Source organism: Symphodus melops (genome assembly GCF_947650265.1).
Source record: "Symphodus melops genome assembly, chromosome: 4".
NCBI classification, from domain to species: Eukaryota; Metazoa; Chordata; class Actinopteri; order Labriformes; family Labridae; genus Symphodus; species Symphodus melops.
In genome coordinates this window covers 21,564,374-21,578,508 of record NC_136694.1, presented here as the reverse complement: position 1 = coordinate 21,578,508, position 14,135 = coordinate 21,564,374, and the positions used below count along the sequence as shown (strand labels likewise).

The following is a 14,135-nucleotide window of genomic DNA, read 5'->3' as shown; positions in this document are numbered from 1 at the left end:
ATATTGTTCAGATTAAAAATCACTGGGAAGCATCCAAAAAACAACTGCAACTGCAAAAAGCAAATTATAATCACAGTATAAATAGCTGCTGAATTTTGCTGAATCAGCGCTGTATATTAGGTGCAATACACCGTATAAACACTAGAGGGAGATGAGGGACTACACAGCTGTTACACCAAACAAACACTGCAGGGAACATAACAGGAAAGGTTAAGCGTAACGTTGAGGTACATTCAAATCTGAGAGGATGAGATTCTTCTGAGTGTCTGAGTGTGCGTTGCTTACAGCTGGTTGAGCATGCGTTTCATTTCGTCCGTGATGTTGAGTGATCCGGGGACCTCCTCCTCTGTGGAGCTGGGCTCTGCATCCATCTCTGAACTCTCCTCGTCAGACACAGCTTTACGCTCTTTTCTCCTGCAGCACGCTGCAGCACCCTGCCAGACACACACGCACGAGTTTAAACACACGTTTGGAAGACCAATCCCAGGCAATCCCAGTCGCAAATCATGAAAGGTGAATTGAACATAAACATCTGAATGTTGGCTTTCGTATTTTATTTACTTAATATTTTTCGACAAATCTAAAAAAAGTAAAGTTACATGACTTTTGGGAACATTTATAATATTCAAATTGTCTTTAAAAAAATAAAAATGGCACTCTCATTTCATTCTGATCTTATGACTCATTTGGATTATTAATAATTAACTGTCTATATAAGTCAGCGCAATCTAGACACTATTTGTCATTTTAATTCTATGGTTAGTTACAAAAAAATACATTATGACGCAATTTTTTCACAACATCTGGTTGCATCTGAACAGTGTGGAAGCATGGCCTTTATAGCCTTGTTTACATGAAATAATGTTTGTAAGTATGAAAGTAATTGTATTAAGTTTAGAAATGTGTGTTTTTTGCGATTCTCTCCTCTCGATAACGTTCAGCAGCTCTGTTTTTAACCCACTGAGCTGTTTTCCTTCATGTGTGGAGGAGCATTTCTACTTTCTACACTCTGCCTGCTTCATAAAGTCTAAAACTAAAACACTTCTTCGTGTGGAACCTCCCCTTTAGATTCTGTAAATACAAAGATGACCACTGGAAGCAGGGACAGACTGTAAAACAACATAAACACAAGGAGAAGCCACTAACTCCATCCACACTGAGTTTATTCTTGGGCTTAAGCCAGCATTGTCGGCGCAATGTGATAACCTTGAGTGGAATGAAAAGCGACCACGTCAGTATTTCAAGCTCCTGCATGTTTGTATGTGCATGCATATGTAATTTTGCCTGTATATGTTTATATGTTTGTGTGTGTATTTCCAAAATCTCAGGCATGCATTCCTGCTCCTTCAGAAGGGTCACTCGGTACATGATCTGCTGGAGAGAGAGACACTACACACAGCCAGCCAAAGCAGCTCTGGTTACATCCACAGAGTGCTGACTGGCTCATTCACAGAAGAATTCATATTTTCGCTGCTGTAACTGACAAAACAGTGAGACAGCAGATGAAACCCACCCTCTCCGGCAGCGACCTGGCTGGACTGACGTTGAACATCTTGGACATGTCCTCTGAGTTGCGTTGCTGAGCCACGTCACACAGTTTGGCTGTGATGTCGATCCGTCTGCAGATGTCCATGTCGACCCGCCGGGCCTTCTCCTGGATCTGTGTGTCCAGGTCCGACATTTGCTGCATGGGTATGAATGTATGGTGTAATTAACATGAGTAATAGAGATACCTTCTTACACTGTACACTGTTCACACACACAGAACACAAACTTGATTCCCTGTTCAAGTACTAAACTGAGTGTGAGCAATCTAAAGAAGCAGCTCATTTAAGGCTCTGTGTGATACTGACATCAACTGGTAGATTTGGGGTCACAAAACATACATTCAGTGCAGCAAGTTCATAGGAAAGAGACAGGAAGTCAGATTTATAGATCTCCTTCTTTCTCTATAATATAGTATATTTTCAACTAAGCTTGTCATATGATTTAGAATATTTCTTTTCGACAGATGTTTCAATATTTTGTTACTTTATTCATAACTTTTTAAAGCAATCCTTGTTCATATTTCTTGTTTTATATTTTGTATTAATTGTAATGGAGTTTTTTTTCTCCCTTTTGGGCCGTGTGATACTATCATCGTCACATTGCACATAAACAGTTCAGCTCGTTGTCCAGAGATAAAATCAGCATGAGGAATTCAACGTCCAGCATTTGAATGTGTCGTATATTATATTTTAATTATCGTCACTGCTATATAAAATGCTTATTAGGTCAATTTCATGGCATTCATATGAGCAACTCTATACATAACATGCTTCTGTTAATATTTATCAGGTCTATGTTTTCAATTATCTCTAATTCACTGTTACTTAGTGGTTATTTTCATCTTACTTTGATTAAATGTATAGCTCAAACTAAATAACTATCAAACTAAGGGAGACGTAGTAGCATAATCTCTTCGTTCATGTGGGTAATTATAGTGTGTTTTGATACAATGTGTTCGGGCAGATATGGGAAATATTTATACTTTTTCTTCCTGCTTCACTGAATATTGAATTAATAAACAATGACGATAGGATCACAACCAACACACATTACCAAATACAGGATGCCAAACCAACTTAAACAAACATAGTATTTAATAAGCTAGGCCTCTTCAGAGATCCCATAGTTTTACACGACTCACCCGTCTCTGGAGTCACACATGAGGGATGAAGTCAAGCACAGAAAATAATATAAGAAATGTGCAGATGCCAGAAGTGAAGACAAGCAGGAAAAACAAAAAGTAAACCAACACAAACAACATCAGCCTATATATATCGCCAAGCAAGCACAAGCTGTGACTGAGCCCGCCGCAGTATATTACAGCTGTATATCACACAAGAACAGGCCTGCCAGGGAAACAATACAGGACTGTACAGAACAGGAAGTGCTCCTGATCTACAGCTGCTATTTGAGCCTTTTTGAATGAATAATTATTTTCAAGGATTTGCAGCATTATATATTTTTGACTCCAGAAATGTAAGGAAGGAAGAATGAGAATGGGGTTCATTTTATTATATAGAGCTATATGAGTGAGCCTTTATCAGACTGTTGCAGGACAACAATTGTTCATTCTTCAAACACTACAGCTGGAAAGCGTGTTGGATTGCTTTAAGAATGGGAGTTAACACAGCATTTTTCTACAGTGTTAGCGCTTTGTCAGACTCAGGGAAGTGATGGTGACGTCAACCTAAGCTTTGAACAAATACTTACATCACTCATCAGACTCTTAAAGACCACAAGCTCAGCCTTAAGTCGGTCCACCTTCTCGCTCAGCTCTTCCCGGACCTCAGATGACTCCTGGGCGCTCTGAAAGAATAGCATAATTTCAATATACATAACTATTAAACAAAGATTCTATTAGCGTTAATTACAATAAACTTGTAGAAAAAGATTCAACAACCATTAACTATGCTGAGTAAAAAACTTGTAAGAACCAGTAATAAACACTTCCAGGCACATAAAAGGCTGACTCATGTTGCATTCAAATAAGACACCTTCTGATCAAACAAACCTTTATTGTGCAACTTTTTTTATATTGGTAACTGTTTAGCTTTTCATGAGTAGTAGATATCAAGATATTATAGCTGTTTCCTTAACATATTTTCACCACTGAGATGATGCAAATCTGTACCTTGAATAAGAGCTGTAGCCCTATTAGCGACTTTAGTAGCTTCTATGTGAATTAAATTCAAGAATGCAAAAAATGACTTGTTGGACTTTGTCTTTATATGCAAAAATATGTTTCTACTTGCTAAGACTAATAAAAAAGATTGGTACAACATTCATGCCTGCAAGTATATAAGCTACAGTTGACAGAATGTAGGTAAGTTAGCATAAAGATTTGAAAGAGGAAGCAACTAGCTAGGCTGTGTCCAAAAGTTAAATATAGACCTCAGTATCAATCAAGCTCAATATATGTTTGGTTTAATATGCTTGCCATGAAAAGAAGAATTATAAAACATAAAAAAATTAAAAAACCAGACAACTCCTGTTTTTAATTTTGTTATGTAAAACTGTTATCTCCTTTTAAGTTTTTAATTTCTACGTTATATATTGTTTGCTTTTAACCCTGCTTGTAAGGTGTCCTTGGGTTTTTTGAAAGGTGCCCATAAATAATGTATTATAAATATTATAGAGTTGGCATGAGTTAGCCAAGTTCAGCTAAGTTAGCACAAAGATTTGAAAAAAGAAAGCAGCTAGCTAGGCTGTTTCTAGTGATAAAATATTAATGCTTTAGCACCTGTTGAGCTCACTAATTAACACGTTATATCTTTTTAGTATAGGCTAATATGGTTCCAAAGACAAGAAGATTGATTCAACAGCCTGCACAGTAAATATGAGCCACACTTAGTAACCAAGTTTAGCTAAGCAAAAATAAAAAAATAAAAAAGAGGAAGCAGCTATTATTAAAACAAGGGTGCATGTTTTTTGGTTCTGTATTAAATCAGCAGAAGATAACAGACGTTATGCTCTGAGCCCTCAACAATAAATGGCTGTTTGCGCTGAATTTACAATCTTGGAAAACATTTCCAGCTCTTTCACACACAGCGACCAACATTTGCCTTTGTGCTCTAAAAGGTTAAAGCTCCCGAGAGACATCACTCCACCTTTCTATCTAATGTTTTACTGACCCAGAATCTAAGACAAACACATGTGCTGTCAGTGATCGATTCATGCAAAAGCAGAGATGGGGAAGGATGTCGCCTGGATGTGGAAACTCAAAGCATCTGCAGTGCATGTTGATGTGAATAGCCTCTAGGTGTGAGACTTTAAATTGATTCTGCCTACATCTATTACCTAAATAGAAACATAATGGCAGCCTGCTGGTGATATGTGATGTTTGTATCTATTTTCAGGCTAACAGACACTTCCTGATGGGTTTGTAATACGGTTTTCTAATATGACACACATGCTGCTGGCTAAGCTGCCTCTGTTTGGATCCGCTGAGTCCATAAAACTCCACAAAGAATTGAGCTACTGGAATATATAGAGTAAATGTTTATGCATGTGCTGTACAAGCAATTTTCTAAATATATGTCCATACATATTTTTGCCTCAAATGTTATTTGTGCTTTTTGTTTACATGCGATAAATGAACCTCTGCAACATTTCAAAAATGAGCATGTTTATGGAATATACATTTAATGTTTATGTTTCCAGACCTGCTGCAGGGACTTCACCGTGGACTCCATCTGCTCTCGTTTGGACACCTCCTCCTCCCATCTGCAACACAAAGCACAGAGGTGGGTCACTTACTGTTTAAGCTGGTCTCCTATGGGCCACCAAGCAGGTTTATCACACTTTTGTGGGGATAATACCCCCATCTCCTATTTCAAAATGCCCTTGACAGTGTGGCTTTACACCCATTTTTCTCCCTCTTATTGTTCAGTCTCTTGTTCTTCTGTATGAGGAGGATTTTTATCTTTACAACCCCACTGCCCAAATAAAAAACTATAAAGAAGATGGAGTCCCATCAATCTCCAAGCACAGCAAACATTACTCATGAATTGCCTTTGAGTGACGGCAGAGGGACATTTGAGCTCTAGCACACCCAGAAGGGTGGGGTATCGCTCCACCGCATTCTGAATTCCTTCAAGCGAACTCCTTCAATTCACATGAAGTCTCAAGAGGAGTGAGGAATCTGTTTACAAAAATATACTGACAAAGTGTTTCACAGCAATTGAAGATTTCAAGTAAAAACAGAAAAAAAACCTGAACCTGTATTACTGCTGCCAATATTTTTGCAAAGTTATTGAAATTCAAACAATTTAAAAAAAGATAGATTGGATTACTTATCACCTATGTACATCAGATGGGCAGTGAGGCACACTAAAACCTCCTAAGTTTACATACACGCTAGCAGCTATGTATAAAACCCAGTTGCGGCTGTTTAATGTTATCCTCTGTTCAAGATTCTAGTTTTGAGAGTGTATAATCTCCAAGGAGCAGCTCGTATAAGTTATCAGTTAGCTAGTTGCTTTTATTGTCTCCCTTAGGAGACATTTGTTGTGTACACAAAAATATGATAGACATTAGAAAAGTAAGTTTATTTTTAAAATACCGTAAATTCCGGACTATAAGCCGCTACTTTTTTCTCACACTTCGAGCACTGCGGCTTCTACTCCGGTGCGGCTAATGCATGGATTTTTTATGGGGGACAATGAGCTTCTGCCGCAAAAACATTTGACTTCGTCACGTCGGATCTTAATATCAGTCATTTTGCGCTTCATGCACGCACCCTCATCATGGAAAACACACGGAGAAATACATATGATGCAGCTTTCAAGCTAAAGGCGATCGACCTGGCTGTCAAAGAAGCTAACAGAGCTGCTGCACGTTAAGATGACACTGACAGCGACAACAGAGACTGAGGAAGTGAGTAATGAAGTCATTCTGAGGCAGTGAATGGATGGACTTTTTCCTGTGAAATATATTACGGTCATCTTTTTCATCAGCCGTGTTACAGACACCGTCGGCTAGGCTTCGTATTGTAACGGTTCATGTTGTAAAGTCAGTAGTTGATAACGTGTTCATAATTCCGATTATGTGGAGAGTCAGTGAATGCACCAGCGAGAACGTGTTGAGTGGCTTTATGAGAGAACGCTGGGGGAGAGAGTTGGATTGTTACGGCAAGTTATGTGTTGTTCTCTGCTGTAAACGGCGTGGTCACGGCCGACAGTGATCGGGTTATTAAGTTATTATTTGAACGCTCTCGTCGTCCTTTAACGTCCGTACGGACGCTACAGTATTTGCGGATGTTACCGGTAGCCTACGTCTGTGTAAATAGCTCTTGTTATAGCGTGGACACCTGCGGCTTATAATCAAGTGCGGCTTATATATGTACAAATACATTTATTTACTTATTTTTAGCCGGTGCGGCTTATATCCAGGTGCGCTCAATAGTACGGAATTTACGGTAGATGAAAAGTCAAAGTATCACAAAAGGTTTACAAATCATTTAGTTGCGGACATAATGTAGCCACTCAATGCCTTTGTATTACATGCAATTGCAATAGTTAATTTATTTCAGTCTGGACTGTACTTTTTAACAACTTATGGCTTAATCAGAAAAACTAGTGCTGCTAGCATGGCTAATAATATTGTACCAGACTCCCCCTCCATTGACTGCAAGCTATGATTAGCAACTAATTTCTCCTAACACATCATTCAACTGCACCGTGCCAAATATGTAAAACAAAATGAATATTCCCTTTTTTGCCATGCAGTATGAATTGAACACGAGGCACAGAACCATCAGTCTGTACTGCATCAGTTAGTTTTGCATGCTTCTAATATAATATACACTTATCTTGTTCCCTGAGATATGAGACAGCAGGCATGCTGAGTCACGGATGCTTTCAGAAAGAGAGACTGAGGTTCAGAATGTATAAAGAGCTCATTGAGTAAAATTAAGTAACTGCACAGCGTCAGACACTTGTGATGATGAGCCACTGTAGGCCACATGGTAGACAGTGGAGGAGAATTTGAGAGTGGCTTCCGAAGACGAGACAGTGGAAAGACTTGTGCGACTGCTGTCTTACTATAAATGTTAACTAAAAGGGTAAGCTGCCATCTGACTGCCACTGTGAATTCTGTTACTTTGCTGCATGTAAAGCCTTTGCCATGGAGAAATGTAAACACAGCTAGAAGTATTACAACATGCGTCACAAGACATTCACTTTCTCAGGCTTTTACTTTCTTGTTTCCATTCAGGTCCCACTGAATACACGCTGTCTAATTAGAGAGAAGTATTCCTTTGCTGGGCGTGCCAGCTCACTCTGCGTTAGAGGCCTTGTTTTGATCCCAAAAAAAAAAAAAGGCACCGCTGCTCCACTGTGTCTACAACACTCAGGCAGTCTGCCGCAGGACACTAGCCGAGGTCACAGGAGTTCACAACTGCATCACATCCTTTGCGGACACAAATCTGTGTGTCACAGCATCTGCAAGTGTTGTCACTTCCTGGAGAAAACACTTGTGTCCCTTTCTATATAACAGTTGTTGATAACTGGAGAACATGATTAAATGGATCTACTAGTGGAGGGACGGACACTTTGTGTCGTCAGTGTGTCAAGACTGCTTACAGTATATCAACCACCGAAGGTTATACAGTTATGTAGTCATTGACAGGTCTAAGCAGCAGCTGCTTGCAACAATACTTTGGAGCACTCACAATCTCTAAAAGTCTAATTGATAACCAGCGTCTATTCTCAAACATCCTGATAAAATGGTTTAGTCCAAACTAATATAACACAACTGCAAATTAAACCGATTCATTTGGCATCTCAGCCTTAACTGTGGTTCATATTTTTCTGTACCTGTTGTGTGACTGAGTCAGACGAACACACCCGGAGTCTCCTTACAAGGACAAAGACAGCAGGAGGGTTGGAGCCTGTGTCAGCTCATAGACATCTGTTTACACCCTGAAATATTCTCAGCTATCGAGCTCTAATAAATCACACACTGTGTGGTGTTACAGATGTGTTAGTCCAGGCAAGGCTAACAGAAATCACTGCAATAAACTACGGGGAGGGTTATTTTCTTTATTGTGGCTTCCTATGTAGCCAGCAGTTAGCTATATTAGATTTATAGTTGATACTTCCTTTTCCATGCGTTGTCATTGTTTACTGTCTTACAAGAAACTAAAGAAGCAAGGATGGAGTTGGATCTTTCTTTAAAGATATTTAGACATTAATGATTGTAAGATGACTGTCTGTAGGGTGCAGTGTTTTGGTGGAAACCAGAACACTTCCGAGACTAAATTCTGGTCCAGTGCCAACAGATTCTGCATTTTTGTAGAAAATAGTTGCAGAATCTGTATTTTCATGCAACACCTTTAAATAGACAGGATAGTCCTCTGGAGTTGATTCATACAAATAAATAAAGGGCAGAAAACGTTAAACAACAATGGCTGCACTATATTAAAAAAAAAAGTCAGGATAATGCAGATCAAAACTAATAGAGAAAAAGAGTCTCACATCAAACACAGCATTTTTCATACAGTCTTCCTCTGTTGAACAATAGCATTCCTGGAGCGCCTGCCAGCTAACACTCCCTGCCTTGTGTGGTATGTCTGGAAGTCATGCTTGCACGCAGGCTGCTTTACGATTTCCCATTGATGTGCCGGGGGACACACACATTGCACACATTAACATGTGATGAACTTGTGTTGATACTTTTTGATGACTTTTTGTGTACATGTTGACAGCTTTATGGCAGCCATAATGATTTAGTAGAAGCTTGATTTATTTTTGCCAGAATTAGAAATAAATGCTTAAGATTAAACCTTGGAGGTAATTATGAAATTATTCCTTTTCATTTTCGTTATGATCAAATGTTGTATGGTTGTGAGCATTTTCGTGCTAGACAACAGGCGGTAAATACCAACGGAGCACAGGGAAAACTCAGAGGTGTGGTTGCATATCAGTCCTCTGTTGGTCATAGCAAATAAAAGTTTGAGTCAGACAACGCCCCATTTAAACTATACAATGTTCTGGAGAGTGTTACATATTACTGATAGGAATTTTCTCTGTAACCACTAGACATCTGATTACAAGCTCAAGCACTGATCCAAGGTCTTAAAAGTAGATTACACACCTTAGGGATAATAATGAATCATCTCTAATTACCTCGTTCCATTCAATTTTCACTTTCAACTTCTTACTTTTGTTAAAAAAGTTTGGTTGAAAACATTTCTGGTTTGAAAATTTAGTAATGCTCCTTGTTCATCAAATATATCAGAAAGGTTAGTTTAAATGAGCACATCTTCATATAACACAATATGATGAATCAACAGCATCAGAAAACACATACTACTGAATCAAAGAAAATAACCTTCATGAACTGAGGAGGTTTTGTAATAGACTGTATTCATTTAGCAGCTAGGTTTACTTAACAAACTGGCAAATCTGTCTGCTCTGAATATACCGGTAGTTATTTTTTTCTAAATCCAAATCATAACATAATAAACAAATAAATAAATACATAACAATTAAAAAAGAAATAAATTCTGGACTTTTTTTAAATTGAAACGTAGATGTATGAATTTGATATAAATTTAGTCATTTTTTTAACACTTTTTTTTACTCACTTTTTTTGGAACGTGTGTGTCTTTACGTGTGATCACAAACGGAAGCATTGATTGCTAACAAAAGGCAATAAATACAGTCTCTGTTCAATATACAATATTATTGTCGGAATAAGAAACAACATCAAATAATACTGATATTACACATAACAAAATAAGGTCTAATTCTTATGCTAAGGATATCTACATCTGATGTGTTGGGATTTTTTCATGTCTGTTTTCTAAACCCAACCTCTTAGTCTAAAGACGATTTTAATAGGGCCATTAAATTCATTCTCATGAGTGCCTGCAATAGTAAAACAGGAAGTGTTATATGATAACAGATTCAAGGATCAATACATCTGGATACATGCAGGACAAACACCAAGTCGCCTCTGCTGCTGTATGAAATGAGGCCACTGACAGCTTTGATAAATCACTCCTGAGTGTCCAGAGCGAACGTGATTCCTCCCATAGACCCCCTATAGGTGTCTATAATGTCTTCTACATGACAGCATGTGTTCCTCAACCTCTATGGGTGATCATACAGTGCACAAGTCAGGGCTGTGATTTACTTTCAGAACATTCTTGCAATAATCTCGCCTGGACAGGAGGAGCAGGATGGGAAGAAGCATCTGGGATATACATGAGGAAAAGTGGGAAATGGTCAGATTACTAAAACAAGAAAAGGGGACGGTTTGACTATAGTAGGTCATCGATTGAGTGTCATGATGCTCTGTAATCAATATCTGCCCCAGACTCCACAGAGACACATGTGTAGCGTGTTAATGAGTCAGCTATGGGAAACAGATCGGGTAAAAAGACAGCCCAGGAGCCCACTGTCTGTCTGCTTTGAGGATTTGTTTGATGAGACAATGCTTCAATGTCAACACTCATTTCATTCCTCTGCTCCTACTGACTCCTTTCCTGACCTCAATCCATATCCATAACACAAAACCACACACATGCACTTGTCCTCCACTGCTCCATCTTCCTATCTTTTGTCCATGAAAACTGTGCCGGATGTGCATGCAGATTAATTCCTCAATCTCATAAACTGTGTGCAGAGATGACAGAAAGTAACATCGCTCGCTGATGGATGATTCCTCTGCTCTATGTTCCACAAGCATGGTCAGACTTAAATATAGCCCTCCATACCCAGGCAGGACACAGACACCACCAGGCCCATCAGCAGGACTGCCAGTGTTGCTTAGCGACCACACACATTTCCACAGGCCACTATTTTCATCGGCACATGGAACAGAGTACAATTTGCTCCTAGCTATCCCAAGGGGCAGTCTGAAATTCAATATTTCATTTATACAATTTTCTTAATCTTGTAGATTTATTTTGTCAGGTTTTAGGGCATGGATTACCAACACATTTTAAATATGTTTATTAGGGAAGCGTATACTTCCTATCATAACAAAGAGTATGATAGGAGTTCGTACTCCCGACAGACTTTCTTTAAGAGAATGGTTTTCTACTTTACTTACATTTTAAATTTGCATTTGAGTCGTCTCAGCCGTAGATACTGTATAAACACTAGATGACGCATGCGGGATTCTCCAGCGTAGCTACACGGCGGCCATTTTACCACAGGCAGCGGACGTCCTGCGCTTTATGGAAGCAGATGGTAAGTGAGTGCACCTTGTAGCTACATTACAAAGTTGACCCAGGCATTTTACTTTAGACTTATATCTTTAACCTGTTGTTTAAAGGTTTCAGCCGTTCCTGAAGAAAATACAATACAGTAAGCATCAGGCAAAATAACTAATTGCAGGTGTATGTGTTCATTGCTAGCTGTTATGTACATTTTATTATTACAGTACAGTTATTATTATTATTTCGTGTTTTGTTTTTTTTGTTTACTTTAGGGAGTTGACAGGAGAACATGGACATGGTGTGTTTGGATACCGAAAAAAAACAACAACTCAGCAAAGGGATTGTACATTATTCAATATCTCTGTGAATTGTTTTTTAGTTCATTAAAGTTATTTAAAACAAATACTTTTCCATCTGTGCTCCAGTATTTACCAGCGGTAAACTTGATAAATAAATACATAGACTACATTTCACTGTTATTTATTTGCTTAAAATCATACTAGAAGTTACTGATTTAACATACATGGGACAATAAAATGTTATAAATAATTATTGAATATAAATTCCTTGTGTGTGTAGCCATTGCTTTAGGTATCTAAAGACCATGGATAAAATGATGCAGAAAATACATCTCCGACCATACCTCTCAAGTTTTAGATTTTAGGGTACGGGAGTTTCCAGGCCAAAATAGGATATTTGACGTTCTGACGTTTATATATATATATATAAAATCAAACTATTTGAAAATCTGTTAAAAGTTTAGCAAGTTAGGGTTATTTAAATCGTACATGCACCATTGACATCAATGTAATAAGTGCAACCAGCTGCCTGTGGTAAGATGGCTGCCAGGTTGCTATGTCACTCCCCATTGACGATCAGCTCGGGTAAGTCATGTAGTGTTTAAATATATGGTCTCAGCTATATGAACTAGGCTAAAAGAAGTTAGCTTTGTGAGGCTCTGCTTGGGACCATGAGGTAAATGCTCATGTCACTATGCTAATGTGTTACAATGAGACTAACATGTTAATGCAGCACGTTAACATGCTCAGAATAAAAATATTTGCACATTATCTTTTTTCCTACTTGAATTCTAATACATTGATTTTAGTGTGCTGACATTGTTGCACTGATAATGATTAATGCTAATATGGATATGCTAACATATTCGAAATAATATTTCAAGCTTGTTTAGCTGTTACAGTTAACATTTGTGATTTATGAAATGGTCATTGAATGTTATTGATCAATATTCCTCTGGCGTAATTAATGTATTCCAATAATGTTAATGGGATACATGTGAATTGAATTAAAAATGACCTTATAACATCATTGCACATTAATAAAACATTGTTAAGTGCTAGCTTCTCTCACAACAATGTAGCAGCCAGAATGTCCTCCTTTGACGTTTTCCAGAATGATCTGTTTTGACCAGAGACGGTACTAAGCTCCTTTTAAGCAAAAAAATACAATTTGACTTTGTTTATCAAGGGATCTTTTTTAAATTTCACATTTATATATTTGTAGTTGCAATATAGCAGCTCTGATCTGAAACCTGTGAATGAATCTCATTGTGTCTTCTATTGTAATCTATTTTTTATGAAGTTTTTAAAGCATTGGGTTGTTTAAACTATGATAGAAGCCTCAATCTTAAATGTTACAGCAGGACAATGTCAGCTGGAATGTAATGATAGGTTCTGTTCATGTAAAAATTCAGCCAAACCACTAAGTACTGAAATTCCCTGTTACCATAATGCTTGTCTTAGCGGCACAGTGACATTAATAGAAGCATGATGAATTCCACTATGGCTCTTCTCAAGGACCGACTATATACTTTAAAATGACTTTCCAGAAATTGGCGTGATTTAATCCGAACTTTAGACCCACAGATTGTGAAATATGATGAGAGTTATAAAAATATCCAGTTCTCCATGGAGGAGAGGACAGCTTCTTAATTAACCGCTCTTTCCTTCCCGTCTCTTTATCAGACTGCAAAACTCTACTTTATCGAAAGACTTTGAAATCCGTTCGAGCTGGCTCTTACTAAACATTTTTCATTTATGAGATGACTCCTCCAGGGAGTAAATACAGAGAGCTATAATCAGAATCTAGGATTCTAAAGAGATGAACTTTCATTGGGTTATTCATCTTTTGAATAGTCCACTCCTGGCACTTAAGCATGTATAAACTGTTTCATATAACTTTATATTTTATATATTATTATTTATTTTTACACTGCAAGGACAGTTAATTTAGTTTAATGTTTAAATCTGCAAGGTTAATCATTAATACTCCGAAATGCATATACATTAATAAAACAACTGATTTAATTACAAGATTATCAAAGCATATTAAAACATAATTCCTATTGTAAGAACTAAATGTTACTAGCTACTTTTAATGTTTTCTGTGAAGGTATTGT

The 14,135-nt window shown here is 37.8% G+C and overlaps 1 protein-coding gene across 1 annotated transcript in view; it reads right to left on the bottom strand.

Moving 5' to 3' along the window:
• Nucleotides 1-14,135, bottom strand: part of iffo2b (intermediate filament family orphan 2b) — a 32,347-nt gene that overhangs the window by 5,350 nt on the left and 12,862 nt on the right. The window contains exons 3-6 of the mRNA XM_079342129.1: nt 5,211-5,271; nt 3,259-3,354; nt 1,514-1,684; nt 286-434 (exon numbers count right to left, since the gene is read on the bottom strand). Of these exons, the coding sequence (XP_079198255.1) occupies nt 286-434; nt 1,514-1,684; nt 3,259-3,354; nt 5,211-5,271 (477 nt within the window). The remainder of the gene's footprint in view (nt 1-285; nt 435-1,513; nt 1,685-3,258; nt 3,355-5,210; nt 5,272-14,135) is intronic.